The sequence below is a fragment of the Pseudonaja textilis genome, chromosome 1, assembly GCF_049901715.1.
Source record: "Pseudonaja textilis isolate UNSWEBS1 chromosome 1, rPseTex1.2, whole genome shotgun sequence".
In the NCBI taxonomy this organism is placed as follows: Eukaryota; Metazoa; Chordata; class Lepidosauria; order Squamata; family Elapidae; genus Pseudonaja; species Pseudonaja textilis.
Window position 1 is genome coordinate 293448407 of NC_141990.1, and position 16668 is coordinate 293465074.

The window sequence follows — 16668 nt, forward strand, 5'->3', positions numbered from 1 at the left end:
AGCCTCCTGCAACCCTCTGCCAACAAAAACGGAATTGGGAGGACCACACGCAGCCCTCCCAAGCTCTGTTTTCACTGGCAGAGGCACTGTAAGCTGGTCCTTCGCTGTTTCAAGGGAGGCTCTGTGGGCCAGATCTGAGCACCTTGCGGGCCAAATCTGGCCCATGGGTTTTGAGTTTGACACCCCTGAATTAGAAGCTTAATACATCGAGAAATATCAAAAGGGGAATGATTCATACACCTAACTAATTCCAATGGGATGGAATTGAACCCTAAATATATTCAGTCATGCACAGGGTTAAACTAATGCTACTCAGTTCTATTGTGGAATGACCTAAACCAGGAGTTTCAAACTCATATTATCATGTGGACTACTTTATTCACCAAAAGGCTACAACACTGAAGTCTTTTTCTAAACGCACTCTTCATTTTTTTTACTCTAGTGGAAGTTTACTGTATGTAAAGTATGTTTACTTTACTGGTGTAAACATAAAATTTAATTAAATAAAGTAATTTTGTTAAAGGCTAAATATTTATTGAATAAATACAATATGTCGCTGAGAAAAAAGCTAACTGCTATTTGATGTTTTCCACTTATAAGCAGTAGAGATTTCAAATCATTTTAAGATTTGAGTATAAGCTTTGCCTATCTTGCAGGGTTATCATGAGAAGAAAGTGGCTAGTTAGATGTGGAATCTGGGATTAGCAGCTTTGTAATGCATGGGAGAAAAGGAATGGTAATTCAGTATCAAGAAGTGGATAGGCAGTCCTGTCTGAACACAGCTTTGGGGTGACAAGTGAAAGAGGGTTATGAAAGATCAGCAGATACATAATCTCAGCCTTCATCTGACAAAGTTGGATGGTTAGGGCTGTGCCAGAAAACATCTTGCTCCTGCCATTTGGGCTGAGATGACCTTCCATCACCTACAGCTGATAGAAGGTAGCAGGGTAGGGCTGGTGTCACTATGTACTTGCCTTCTGCGGCTAGTAGCTAGTGCCTGAATGGGAAGTAGCAGTGATGAGGCATCTCTTGTCAAGTTAGCTGGGAAAGGTGTACGCCTCTTGGTACAAGGGTGTCAGGCAGGGGTGCAGAACACCGTCCCTGCCCAAACAGTGGGACTAACGATGTGTTCCTGCTCTATCCTTTGCAAACTGTAGCTGTAGTGAGTTGATAGTCCTTGATTTGGGGTATGATGGCTTGTTGATGTGGGTGTGGACTGTGGAAAAAATCCCAGGATTTTGAGAAACCCTGCAGGCCACAAGTTTGACCCTACCCATTGGCATTGAATCCACCCCTGGCCTGGATAAAATCCCCACCCTGGAGGGATACTCTCTGCAGGGGGCAAAATTCTCTCTGGAAAATGAGGGGATTACCTCCAAGGCTGCAACATACCTCTGTCAGATGATGCGTCTTTCTGGCTTCCTCGAACTGGCATCTGTATCGTCTCCTCCCTCCAGTCAGACAGAATAGCAATCTGCCTGGGGCTCGAGAAAGATTTCTCTTCAACCGGCTGGGTTACCTCTGGGTTATAATAACGCAGTATAGCTCCCAAACCTCTTCCCTCTACTGTCATTCTGGAAGCATCCATCATCTCCTCCAAACAAAGGCTTGCAGATTCAATTAATGTTCCGGAGGGAGGGCCCCCATACTCTCCCCCCTGCATCTCTCAAACTTCAGATGATTATTGATAATTTTCCATCTCAGGAAAAAGAACTCCGAGGTATCAGCCAAGCCTCTTCAAAAAATAGAAGTTTGACTTGGGAAATAAATGTAAGGCATCCAGAAAGTATCCATGATATCAATCATTCTGAGACATTTCTCTCCAATTGATTTATTTAGAAACAGATCTGGCATGTCAAAGGCAATTTCCCAAGTGAATTTCGCACGTTACACACAATCCACCTTCTCTCTTCCCACTTCTACACTTCATAAATCATGAGAACCAATTAACTGCCACTGGAATTTCTTAATATGACATACAGAATAACCTTGAATTTTTCAACTCCTCCAACTCTCTAAAAAAATGTGGCAGCTGAATTCTAAAGCTGACAGTATGTAAATAACTGAGATCTGGCTTTTTTCCATTCCAACAAGTAAATGGTAATTCACCAGTCGTTGAATTCACTACATTATTCAAAACATGGTTAGCACACATTATTGCATCACCCCAAAGTTTCTCTGATAAACCAGAATCTGAAATCATAGTCCTAGCCATAGCCTGTAATGTTTGTCCTCTACGTTCAACATATGAGTTATGTTGTGGTCTATAAGGAGCAGAATGCTTATGTTCAATGGTAGCTTTCTGTAACATGGCTTAAAATTTTCTATTGGTAAATTCAGTACCATTATCTGTTACTAAGCTAATAACTTTCTGTTTCTTTTTCCTTTCAGCAAATTTTAGCCAGTTTGCAAAATGCTGGTATGTTTCTTTCTTCGTTTTCATTAAATAACAGAAACCATATCTGGAAAAATGATCAATTGTACTTAACAGGCTCCACCTAAACTAGGTTTCTTAGGTCCAATAATATCAGCAAAAACAGCCTCTAATGGTTCACTGGTTTTGAATCCATTTACTCTATTTGCAGGAGTTGCTTTTTTCTTGATTGCAAACATTGCAATTTAAGTACTTTGTACAAGGTTTTAATTTTATACCATTAGATAGCTCAACAGTTTTCTTTAGCATTTTGAAATTTATATGTCCCATACATCTACGGAGCAGATGAATACATTCATTATGAGGCTTTTTATTCTCATAAACTGAGTTGGCATTAATTAATGGATTATCATGTATAATAAATAAACCATTATCCAACCTTGCAGTAACGCTTTTACCCTGTTTTTCAATTAAACATTTATCTCTCTGAAAGGTTACAACAAATCCTGCTTTTACCAGTGCTCTTACAGATAGCAAGTTAAATATCAGTCTAGGTACATATAACATCAGTAAACGTTCATTAATACATGAACAATATGCAGTACCTTCTCCAGATGCTCTCAATTTCCATCCATTAGGTAATGATACAGGCTGTTTACTCTTTGTCATGTTAACAAACCTCTCTTTACTTTTAGTTATACACTGCGATGCTCCACTGTCAACTACCCATATATCATGGTTTATAGTTGTAGTTGTACTAGATAGGGCTAAACTAACATCTTTATAAGCTCTCTGTACATTAATAGCATTCTGTTTCTTACCCTTTTTACAGTAATTGGCTATGTGACCTTTAGTCCCACAAGAAAAACATTTCCTAACAATATAGGCAGTTGAAGACAGTTTTTCTTCCTGTGGTTGTCTTTCTCTCAGTTGATTTCTATCTTGCCTTCTTCTTGACTCTTCTAACAGTCTTCCAGTTATGCCAGTCAATGCAAGTTCATCCCTGTTTAAAACTTCCAGTGAAGACACATAATCATCATAAGTTTCATCCAAAGAAGAAAGAATGATGTAAACTTGATGCAACTCCAAGAAAATCAGCTGCTTTTCTTGTAGCTCTTGTAAAGTCCTTTTCATAAACTCCAAATGAGCTAACATATCACCACCTTTTATAAGACGGGCTCTAAACAGTTTATGTGTAAGGTGTATGTGTGAACCCACACTATCTCAAGCATAAATCCTCTTTAAAACGTGCCAATACCTAGCAGCAGATTCTTCACCATGAATATGGACTAACTGCTGATCACTCGGTGTCAGTCCAATTATACTAAGAGCCTTTTCATTATCCCGGTTAAAGTCAGCTATTTTCTTTTTATCTTCATCATTCAATAGGTCCTATGCTTTTACATCCGGTGGACTATTAACTACAGTCCATAATCTGTCTTTACGCAGAAGTAGGCTGCACTTCATAGACCAGGAAATATAGTTTGTTCCAGCCAACCTGGTTATCTGGGATATACTGGTTGACTGTTCTTGTGCCATTGGTAGTTTAACAATAAACCACAATTAGCTGTCTGAATATGAAACTGTATATTCACACTGATTCTCAATATCTCTCTGGGCCCATAACTGATGTTATGATATGTACAGAATAACCCTTGAGTAACAAGGATATGTACATCGAAATGTTTATGAAGTAGTTATGAATAATGATTCAGCCACACTCAGATATACTAAATTAAGTTAAAGTTTACTTTAAGAAATAACACAGTCCAATAAACGGTCCAAGTCATATATATTTAACAGTCCAAATAATATCCAATTACAAAATCTTCTTACCGGTTGCCTTTGTCATTTACAGCAAACAAAGATATCAAAGTATAAGCACAGCTTAGATAGCAACAGAATGTAAGAGATACAGAATGTCAGAGAGAGCAAGCCAGGATCTCTAGCTCCCTCTCATGGCAATTCGCAACACAACCAATCAATTGGAATAGAGTACAAATCAACACAGCGGCTTTGTCTTAAAGCTACAAACATACATTGTTAGTTTATATATTGCCAACCCAACTAATTGGTGGACAGATTCCTAACAATACAGATAATACCACTCTTCCCACCAGGTGCTAGACAAATCAGCTTCCTGAACGAACCTCCATCCTTGGCCCAATGCTTGGAGAAAGATCCAGGTCTTCATGGCTTCCGGAAGGCTAAAAGAATAGGCATCCCTTGAATCTTGGGTGGGAGACTATTCTAAAAGGCTGGGGTGGCTACAGATTAAGTGTGTCTCAAGGATTCTATCAATTGACAACATTTAAGTGATGAGACCTGTAATGGACAGAAGGAAAAATTTTCAGGAACAAGAGGAAGAGCTGCAACCAAAACAACAATCAGAAAAAAGATATTTCAATCTGGGAAGACATGTAATTTGAGAAAGTACTTCATGTTTGCTCCTCCCAAGTTTTCACAGAAATAAAGAGAGGGAGGTGGAAACATATTCACACCTACAAGACTCTGTTATTGTAATCTTGTAATAAAAGTAGAATTAGCAGTCATAACTTCATTTTCCTATATGTCTACTTTGAAGGGGTGACAGGATCTAGAGCAAGGGTTGCCAACCTTTTTGACCTCAGGGACCAAACTCATACTTTTAAATCCTGAGGACCACTAATATGATTTTTTAAAAAAAAAGATAATATATTTAATATATGTTTTTAATTTTTATATTAAATATAAATTTAATATTTTATATGTATAAATGCTTATTTAATTATAACAAAATCATAAATGCTTAATCATAACTGTGGGGCAGAGTGAAGGGAAAGGAGGGGCCTCTCTTATCCTTTGGGGATGGGAAAGAGGGAGGATTTAAGAAGCCACATGGTGCCTGGAGGCTGGGAAGATCTGGATGGGGAGGAACCAACTCCCCCTCAAATCTGATCTACAGCACACCCACCATTTCTGACCTGGTGGAACGGGCATAAATCCTTGGGAGATTTATGCAGACCTGCATATAACCTGGTCCTCTTGCACCTTTGAGATTCAATATTTACAAATGTCTGTAGCCACAGATAAAATGTCTGAAATGTCTACTAGAAACAGAATACAAAGCCAACATTTTGTACCATATTTCCCTGCTTTCTAATCAGAAATTGGATGGGAGAAGTACATTCCACGAGGAAAACCAACAATGATTCGCCTTCAATTTTTGTTTTAAGTATTATGTGAACATTTCTGTAAAAATGTTCTAGTGATCTATTATGAAAGCTGTAGATGCTAACTGTTTGCTCAGAATGTATATTTAAGAGTGTGCAACCTTACAAGGTTAAGGCTGAATTAAAGCCTGATTAGGGATTCATTCCAGATAATTGGTAGGATCAAGGAAGATGTGGTACAGCACATACCACATCTGATTTCATTCATCCACAGCTGATAAATAAAAAATGTAATTATATCTATATATTTGAAACACAACACATAATTTTGAAACCTGTTTTCTCTCATAAACATTGAGATAAGTTTTGAAGGGTCTCTGCACCCCATATTTCTATCTCCTAAAATTATAGACTATGGTTCTTTCCTCACTTCTGAGTGAAAGTGCTCCCACTCCTTGAATTGAAAAAAATTATACCAGCCCAATATGTTGTTCCCAATGTCAATCTTTCTCTTGCCTTCATTTGCTTTGTTTCAAGTCACTGCAATTTCCTGATATTCCTATAAGGCAGTGTTTCTTTAAGATGTATAGACAGTCAATAGAATGGCTGAGGAATTCTGGGAGTTGAAGTCCACACTTCTTAAAGATGCTGAGGTTGAGAAACACTGCTTTAAGGTAACTGATAATACAGTCAAATGGATTTTGCACTTGAAATCTTCTTGAACTTTGTCAGAATAGGGAGATACTACTGTAACATTAACCCAGTAAAGGTGATGTAAGTCTGTCTGGTTCATGGCCTGGGATGAGAGTAAGTCAGTTATTTGTGGATATATTGGGGGCATGATAGGGCAAAATCTTAAAGCAGGATCCTGTCATAATTTCTTTTATAGAGACTTGACTCTAAACCAGAAGTGGAAGTTAATATTAATAAAGCTCATTATGCCATAAAGCATTGTATTTATTAATAAAGTAGATAAACCAGAGAGGTCTTATTAAATATATTAAAAAAGAAATCAGTGGAAAGTTGTTCAAATGCAGCTGAGGTTTTAAATGCATTGACCTAATCTCACAAGTTACTCAATGAAAAAGACTGTTTAGATTCTGTTTTTCTGGTGATGAAAATACAGCGAAATACACAGCGATTCACAAAAAGAGATACGATGGTGGTCAGAAGGGAGGCCTGTGTTCAAATCCTCTATTGGCCCTGAAAGTCTCTGAAACTCTTGGACCAAATCCTCCCGATTACAAGATGATCTGGTAATAAAGTGAGAGTTCAAACAGAAATTTTGATATGCAATTATATATAATTATAACTTGTTATTAAAATATTGGTTGTTATAATTACATAATTACAAAATTGAAAGGCAACTGTGTGACTCACTCTGTCTCTCAGCCCAGTTCACCTCACCAAGTTGTCATTCTGGGGAAAATAGAAGAGAGGATTAAATGTGTTTGCCCTACATCAGTTTTTTCATGAGTATCAGAAATGTAATGCTTTAATGCCATCTAGTGTTGAGTGATCAGAGATATCAAAATACATAGTGACATGTAGAGCAGATTTGACAATCAGTATGGCATAGTGTTTTAAGGAGTTGGACCAGGAACAGGGAACAGGTTTTAGGTCTCCTTTAGATATGGAAGATCAGAGGTGGTATTCAGCAGGTTCTGACTAGTTCTGAAGAACCGGTAGCGGAAATTTTGAGTAGTTCGGAGAACCGGCAAATACCATCTCTGACTGGAGATTTTACAGTATCCTTCCCCTGCCATGCCCACCGAGTCACGCCCACAGAACCGGTAGTAAAAAAAATTGAATCCCACCACTGTGGAAGATGTTGGGATAGTTTTGGATAGTCCATAGGAAGATTATTCCAGCTTCCCGTAGTATGGTAACCTATAAATATGTTTGGAATGCAACTTTTAAGAATTGTTAAGCATGGCCAACAATTTTGGTTGAAACACTGGGAGAGCCTTTCCTAATGTAACTGAAGGACACCAAATTGAAAAAAGCTGGACTATGTTTTGTGCTTACTATGATCACTGCTTTTACATCAAAATGTATCACATGTAAATGCTATTAATTAATGTTTTCTTTTATGTGTGCTAAATATACAACTGAGCATTAGTTGCATTGGTACAAATCAGGTGGATGGAAATCTTTATGCCAAGGTCTTCTAGTTCAGCACTGATAAGTCCCATTATTTTTTCAATTAAGTGTTTCAAAATGCCCAAAGCTTCAATCAAGTAAGCTAATATCTCATGAGATTTCAGTCTTCTTGCCTGAGTTCTTGAAATATAAGACCAACATCTTTCAAGCTTTCATAATCTTGGAAGATCTGAGCATTTTTATGTGAATGTTTCATCATATCCTTGGGCTACTGTACTAGATCTTTTGATGGTGGCCAGCACATGAAAAAGTTACCAACTCTTGTTTTTTGAATCCACAGATGATATGGAAACAACAGTAGCAGATTATCATAATCGTTTATTCAAGACAGATAATTGCATGAAATGAATTCTGAGTAAGTCATATCTACAAAAGGAGGAAAAGAAAATTTTTCCAGCTTTCATCTTCATGTGTCCTGTCAATTGTTTCACGAGCGTCTATTATTGTTTCTTCTTTGCCTTCTTCACTTGTACTTTTGATATAGCACTCAAGGCAGACTGAGAATGCTGGCCTATGTAGTCAGACAGAACTAATTTCCCCGACTGGGTTGGGTATTTGGTTTTCATAAGACCTTTAAATACTGGCTGACTGAGCAAGTGCTTAAGCTGCTTCTTCATCCCCTTCAGCATCCTGTGCTTCTCGCTCTCTTCTTGCTCAGTGAACTGGCCTCCTATAATAATAATTTTTTTAAAAAAACACAGAACACATAAAAAGAAAAGGTCAAACTCATTACTGAAGTCATAATTTGAATGATTAAAAATATCCCAGCCCTCAAGTAGAAACACACAACGTCCTTTCTAGTTATATATAACCCATATAAATTGCCAAGGCTGTAACTCGGGACTCAGGTGTATAATGATCTAATTTGACATCTCAGTTTCAATGTTCTCCATTCCTATTTAAAACAATCAGTAGGCTGTATTAGATGTTCCTTCTAAGTATTTTTCTCATTTTAACTATAGGATGACCAAAATACAATGGCAGGGCAGATATTTTTCACATAGAGGGCCTCTGGTTCAGTCAAGCTTTTCTTTCACAAAGATCTCTGATAATGAAGCTGGAAAACAATAGTGTGTCAGATCTGGTGTGCTGGTGCCAACCAGAGAAGGCAATGTTGGGTGTGATGGAAGATGTACAAGTCAATAAACTGTATTAACGTTCATGTGCCTTTTGCATCTATTCATTTGGGAAGGATCCAGAGCGAAGTCTGCCTATCTATCTTAAAAGGCAGAGCATCATGTTTGAGAGATGGGGGGGTGGGGGGGGCTAGGGGGGAGGAGATACCTCTCAGCCTCCAAGAAAGCTGCAGGAGACTTCCAACTTTTCCAACTTCCAACTTTCCACTGATATCAGTATCAGTGGAATGGCAGGCCTCTAAGAGGCAAAAGTGTCCATTTCCAGTCACAAAATGTAATAAAATCATCTAAAGAGACATGGTGGCACAGTGGTTACAATGCAGTATTGCAGGTTACTTCTGTTTGGCAGTTCGATTCTCACTGGCTCAAGGTTGACTCAGCCTTCCATCCTTCCGAGGTGGGTAAAATGAGGACCCAAATTGTTGGGAGCAATAGGCTGACTCTGTAAATCGCTTAGAGAAGGCTGTAAAGCACTGGGAAGCAGTATATAAATTTAAGCCCTACTGCTACTACTAAATATCATGGTGCTGCAATTTGCCAGCAAGATAGTTAGATTTTGGTAACATAATTTCCATCCATTTCTTTCTATCTCTGTGTGTGCATTAACAGTACAAATAAAAGAAGTTTGCCTCCCAGAAACGTCCTGCTCCTATTAGCACCCTTATTTTTGGAGAAAAAGGCATGAAATATTGTACTATTGAATATGGGTAGTTTTGCCATTGAGTATTGGTGCTGAGGGTTCCTTGCTCTCTGAGTTTGGTGGTTTTCTTGCAGATGTTTCAATCTAGCTTGGGTAATAAAACATCTGCAAGAAAACAACCAAGCTCAGATAACACCAAAGAGCCCTCATTTCAAACCGGAGCTAAAACCGGGGCGAGGAGAGGGGAGTTTTGTGTAGTTCAATATCAGCCGTCTTCCCATTATAAGAAAAAGGTGAGCAATTTCTGCCCTTGAGTTACAATAGTAAATTTTGCTAGTCTTGCTGGAGCTGCTGTCTGAAATGCAGTGATGCCACTTCTTGTCGTTTTAAGGTGGGAATGTATGAACATTGCAGTTTAAGTTCTAATATAGCATAGCACTGTATTCTCATACAGCTTTCCCCACCTGAAATCTTTCTAAAAAAACATGAGAGGGAAAGATACACTCAAACAAATTTGCAATTATGGTTGTACTTACTGCAACATCTTAACTCCAGGATACAATCCCCAAAAGCTGTTCATCTCATGAATATCTAAATCGTTTTTACCAAGTTAGAATGAAGCCTGCAGCTGAAAATTTTGTCCTTGCCCCAAAACAGCTGCATTTATTTTAGATCAAAAGAGAGACCAGGACCACATGGGCACCCTCTAGAACTGGAACAAATGATATCACAAATTTTGCCTAATTTGTGAGACGATACCATGATGCAACCAGGATTTTCGGGCATGTGGCCATTCCTTGTGACTGCATCCTGGCTAAGAGAGAAGGCATCTTTTTGGAGACTTCCCCAGTCTGCACATTTATTCCTACTTGCCTGTTAGCGCATCATCATCCAGGTCAAGTTCAAGTGCTTCTGCAGCTTGCTGGAGCCATGAGTTTTGATGCTTGGCTCGGCTGTTGAAATACTCAATCTTCTCAATCTGTCTTGCCAAATTCACACGCTCCTGAAACAAAGAAAAGAGGATAGCTAAGCTATCAGGTTATGTACAAGTGTGAATCATACAGGGCCAGAAATTGGGCACATAAGAAAAACATCCGAAAGCCCGGTATAGGTGACTGAAATGGCAGAATGGAAAAGCTAGCCAGCAAAGGTTTTCCATTGTCAAAGATTCAACCCCATAGTCTCTACTCTTTAACCATTTTACTGATTAGTTAAAAAAACAAAACATGGAGAAATGGCTGATCAGATTTGCAGGACACAAAATTGGTGGGGTAACTAATATTCCAGAAAAGAAAGATTAAACTATCACGGCAGGGGTCTGAAAATAATATATTGAGATGTAACTGTGACACATGCATTTTTTTTCACTTAAGAATGTAAATCAAATGTGCAGTATGAAACGTGAAATATTTGGGATGGTAATTGTATTTCTGAAAAAGACCTTGGTCCAGAAGCTGAGTACAAACTGAATATGTAGAGGTAGTCCTCTATTTATAACCATTCATTTAGTGACTGTTCAAAGTCATATCGGCACTGAAAAAAGTTATTTATGACCATTTTTCACATTTACAACTGTTACACCTTCCCCACGGTCGTGTGATCAAAATTTGAGCACTTGGCAACTGGCATGTATTCATGACAGTTGTACTGTCTCAGGGTCATTTGATCACCATTTATAACCTTCCCACAAGGCTTCTGACAAGCCAGGTCAATGAGAGGAGCCATAATCACTTAACGTTTGCAAGGTTCATTTAAAAACTGCAGTGATTTGCTTAACAACCATGGCAAGAAAAATTCTTAAAATGGTGCGCAGTTGTGGTGGTTAAGTCGAGGACTAACTATCATGTAATGAGACGGCCGGTGAGCCAAGAAGACAAAGGCATTTTTGGTGTAGTTTTTTGAACAGATTTGTACAACAAAGAATGAATCCAATGGTCTGAGTTCCAGATTCTCTCTTACTACCTTAGGAGCAGATTCAGGACCTAAGGCCGTAGTCACCTCATGGAAGGATTCACAAAAACAAACGTCAAAACTATGTAACTGTTCCTATACACAGGTTCTCCAATTAAGTTCCCCAATTGAATTAAAATTACCTTTTGCTTTAAGATCTCCATGAGCCTGAAAAGTTATGCCGTTAAAAGCATAGTTCATTCTGAAAGAATTTTTTTTTACCTTGATTGCTGTCATGTATTTTGCCTCAACTGGAAAGAAAGGAAGCTCTTCATCCTTCTTCAGCGTTTTATAAATCTTTTTAAAATTAATCAAGTCATGGGGCCCAATCAGTAGCAAGCTCAGTCCCTCATTGGCAGCTCTGGCAGTCCTGCCACTTCTGTGAACATAAAGCTCGGAAGTACGAGGAACCTGGAAAAGCACAAGAGATGCAACAGTTCCACAGAGACAGGACAATGCTGATATAAAAAAGGACAATTCTATAGATTCCTTTCTAGCAGGGTTGGATGGATTACATTGTTGTAATGTGATGACAGCCTGAGTAAGTTCACGGAGATGCAGAGAACACCCAAGATCAAAACTTCTGACTCTGCAGAACTTATCTACAACTCGATGTGAACGCTGAAAAGTCACAGACATTAACGCTCTGGTACCAGTGACTAGAATGACATGCATCATTTTCTTTTTAGGAAGACTTGTTTCTGGAAAATTGCTGGACCACTCCCGGAATGCCACCCTGAGATGGACTAGTAAAGCTCAAATCTTTCTCAGAATGTTCTATCTTGGAGACAGAATATATTTTGTGCAATGAAGCTCTCTTCTTTCCTTATGAAGAAGGTTGGGGTTAGGAAGCTATTTTTAAGGCAATGGAAAAGAATGGATGGGAAGGGGCAAGGGAAAACAAAGTGGCTCAGTCTATCACCTGAAGATGCTTGAATATTTAAAAGACATACGTGAAGAGAAAATGCAGTGGGCAGCAACATCAAACTTCATGGCAATGCCTCAACACTCAGAGATTTATATTTCTCCTCTGTCAAATAATGGCCTGGCTTATAGCACTGTAGCAATAGCACTTAGATTTATACACCGCTTTTTAATGCTTTCCAGCCCTCTCAAAGTGGTTTACAGAGTTAGCATACTGCCCCCCAAAATCCTCATTTTACGCACCTCGGAAGGATGGAAGGTTGAGTCACCTTAGAAGGATGGAAGGCTGAGCCTGGTGGGATTCGATCTGTCAAATTGCAGTAGGAGTAGCTTGCAGTACTACACTCTAACCACTGCGCCACCGAGGCTCATATTATATTATTATTATATTATGCATCAAATTCTCTTCCTTTTGCCATGTTAAAACTCACACGACCATAAAATCTATCTGGTTCTTTTAAAATCGCATAAAACATAACTTACAAGCAATAGCCGGAGAGATACACATTTTGTTTTGGTACCTGGTAATGTATGACATGCTGTACATAAGGAATATCAAGACCGCGAGCAGCTACATCTGTTGTCAATAGGGGACAGCTGAAATTACAGAAGGACAGCAGCAGTTTATTAAACAGAATTGAGGGGGTGGAGTGAGAAACCTTCTTTACAATGTTCTCATCTGCACTCCACCAGATGGCCAGGTGGGTTAACCTAGGAAAATAGTATGGATTGTGAATATGTCACAATGAAGATAAAGAGATTATGTTAAAGCATAGTGGACCAAGACAAACAGAAGATAAACAGAATAAAGCAAATAAATCAGTTAATTGTGATTAATGGATATAATTAATTCATACTGTAGTAGATAAATACAGCTTTAGAAAGGTAAGGCCTTTGTTGAATAAAGTACAATTCCTGGAGACTCCACAGGGACATCCGTGTAGTTTCCACAGCAACAGAACAAAATAGGTTTTGCCACTGCCTCCTTCAATTTCCCATTCTAGCCCACAGCCAGGGTATTTCCTGGTCATCTCCCAGCCAAAATCTGATCAGCTAAGATTGTCTACTGATTTGACTGAAATGAATGAAGCCAGCATTTCTTAAAATAAAAATAAGAATTGTTTTAAAAAGTAATATAAGGTTACTCTCTCTCAAGGAAGATTCTAGTAGTTTTTGCCATTATAGATGAATTGTCATACCTTCTATTCTATTTACTTCATTTGTTTGTGGAGAATTTCTGAGCTTTCTTGTTCTCTTTATACTTTCTTTTATTGGACCTAACACAAACATGATCCATTTTGGACAATTCATATTTACCAGAGAAACAAGCATATAAACTAAATTTAGCATGTGTATGTATGTGTGTTCATACATACATACTCAAACATATGTACCGTGTTTCTCCAACAATATGCCCCCAATAGGAAGATCCAGCATGTTTTCTAGGCATAAAATGAAATTAACCCCCCCCCCCAAATTTAGGCCTAGTTTAAAACATGCGAAATTGGGGGAGGAGGAAGGCAGGGGGGGAACTTGCCATTAGGACTGCCCAGCAGACAGCTACGCCTCACCATCAGCCACTCCTAACACCATGGTGGAGCACAGAGGGCTCCCTAACCCAGGTCAGCAGGCGGGCGGCATCGGCATGGATGTCCGGCAGCATTTCAGCCGCTTCTCAGGCCTCTGTAGCTTCTACAGTTCCCACCGGTGCTGGCGCCTCTCTAACCAGCACCGTCTCCAACAACAGCGTCTGTGTCGCCCCTGATTTTCCCCTGTCCCCGTAACAACAGGAATAAAATTTTTCTGAGGTACCTGCACTGCAGCCTTGGGCTCTGCAAGTTTGCAAAAGTCTCGGTGCGCAGCCCGTTCCTGCATTCCAAGCGCCTAGGCTGTCCCTGTCTCACCAGCGCCATCTCCAATAATAGCAGCAGCAGCGGCGGGAACCGTGGAAGCGTTTCAGCTGCTTCTCGGGTGGGGGAGCTGCCTCCGTAACTTCCACGGTTCCCACCACTGCTGCTGCTGTTACTGGAGATGGCGCTGGCGAGAGAGGGACAGCTGCAGCTTGGCCTGGGCGCTTGGAATGCAGGAACGGGCTGCGCACCAGGACTTTTGCAAACTTGCAGAGCCTGAGGCTGGAGCACCAAGGGTAGCAGCAGCAGAGACACTCGCTCGGCTCTTCTCACGCCCACCCAGCTGCTCGGGATTAAACCAAAACATAGCACGCGGCACTCCCAGGTACCTCAAAATGTTTTTTTCCCTGTTGTTACGGGGATGAGGGAAAAGCAGGAGCGACTCAGATGCTGTTGTTGGAGACGGCACTAGTGCGCTGGGGGGAGAGAAATTAATTCACCCCTGAAAAGACATCCTAGCCGTTTTTTCGGGGTTCAAAAAAAAAAAAAAAGGCCCGGCCTTATTTTGTGAGAAACATGGTATTTATATATTGTATAAAATATATAATTAAACTATATTGAATTATTAGTTTATTTTACATTTAGGGGGCCATTTTGGTGAAGTGGTTAAGGTGCTGACTTAAAACCACGAGATTATAAGTTCTAGATTTGTCTTGCACACGGAAGCCAGCTGTGTCACTTTGGGCCAGTCACTCTCCCTCAGCCCAACTTACCTCATAGGGTTGTTGTAGAGAAAACAGGAGGAGGAAGGTATATTGGTACGTTCATGACCTTGAGTTGCTTATGAAAAGAAAGCTGGGATAAAAACATATATATTAAAAAAAAAAAGAATTAGATGCTAACCTGTTCCGTTCAGCAAATCTCTCCAGATTTTTTAACCTTTGCTTCTGGTGCATGTTTGCATGAAGAGGCAGGGGATTGCAGTCCATGATGGTCAGGAGTGCAGTAAGTCGTTTGATACAATCTATGCTGTTTGCAAAAACCATGGTCCTGCCTGGATGTTGCAGCAGAAAATAATAGAGATAGTAATCTTTCTCTTCTGTATCACAATGGATTCTGGTCTCTGTGAGAGTCTCCACAGTTGCCTCTTTTCTGGTCAAATCTATCACTTTGGGCTTTCCCTTGATGCCCACTTTTTGCATCAACATTTCCAGCTTGGTCTTCCTGTCAATTCTGATAGCATTTTTCTTCTGCAGAACTCTAGTGGGAGCTTGATGGATCAAAGTCAGGGTGGCAGAGAAGACAAATGTCTGACGTTTGGGGTTATGCTGTGTGTCGCTCAACATTTCCAGCAACTGAGACAGCTCTAAGAAATGTCCCCTCTCTACCATCCGGTCTGCTTCATCAATCACCAGGCATCTGTCAGGACAGTTTGAAAGTTTTTATACAAGATATCTGGAAATGAAACAGGGTTCAGAAAAGCCTACTTTTCTTTCCCACAGCAGCTATAGCAGGTCCTTAGCTTGATCCATCGGGACATTTCCAATGTTATTGCACTGATTGTGTGCTCACACTTTTATTTAAAGTACTCTGAAAACAACATCTTCCCATCAGATGCTATGATTATATAGATCTTCTTTGCATCTATCAGCAGCTGTCAGATTATAAATGTGTTATCAATTTTTGTTGATGTACAAGAAGTTAAGGGAATATCTTAGAAAAGCTCAGACATAATACAACAATGTAAAGGTAGTCCTTGATTTATGACCACAATTAGGTCCAGAACTTCTGTTGCTTAACAATGAGTTCATTAAGTGAGTCACATCTACTTTTATGACCTTGTTTCCCATGGCTGTTAAGCAAGTCAGCACAGACATTAAGTGAACCAAGTGGCTGTTTAGCAAATGTGTTAATGGACTAGATTTATGCAATATACTGTACTGTGCCATAAACCATACCAGCTGAGTTCATATATTATGCTAAACAACAATCAGACCCATTACATAATGTATAACTCCAATTCCAATTAATAGCAGGACAGAAAAATAATTAAGACCCAAGACAGGAATAAGGAAGGTATGGTTGCTGAACCAAGTAGCATGATCAATAATAAAAAAAACAACAACTGTGTACCTTGATACAATTAAGATAAGCTTATCAGCTATTACTTTCTGAGTAGATCTATACTTTAATTGCCACCAATTGATTACTATAAGGCATCCGGTGTGGGCTTCTCTTAAAAAGAGATTAGAAGTTGCATGCACAATGCAGTAGCTGAACTCTTAACAAGCATATTTATTTGTTTATTAAATTTATGTGCTGCCCATCTTACTCTAAAAAGCAATTCTGGCCAGTTAATTCTGATATATTTATGATTTAAACATAATCATATTTAATTTAAACCATATATATAAAAGACATTAAAACATTAAATATGATCATAATATCATACGATAGCTAAGTGCTTTCTGAGATAATT

The 16668-nt window shown here is 39.2% G+C and overlaps 1 protein-coding gene across 6 annotated transcripts in view; it reads right to left on the reverse strand.

Moving 5' to 3' along the window:
* Positions 1-7990: 7990 nt before the first annotated feature.
* The window catches only part of DDX24 (DEAD-box helicase 24), a 42526-nt gene continuing 33848 nt past the window's right edge, over positions 7991-16668 (reverse strand). For all 6 annotated transcript variants that reach the window (XM_087922138.1, XM_026713450.2, XM_026713443.2 and 3 more), the window contains 5 exons: positions 15093-15608; positions 12861-12936; positions 11638-11826; positions 10339-10468; positions 7991-8359 (listed from right to left, as the gene is read on the reverse strand). In XM_087922138.1, coding sequence (XP_087778264.1) covers positions 8130-8359; positions 10339-10468; positions 11638-11826; positions 12861-12936; positions 15093-15608 — 1141 coding nt within the window. In that variant the 3' untranslated portion in view covers positions 7991-8129. The remainder of the gene's footprint in view (positions 8360-10338; positions 10469-11637; positions 11827-12860; positions 12937-15092; positions 15609-16668) is intronic.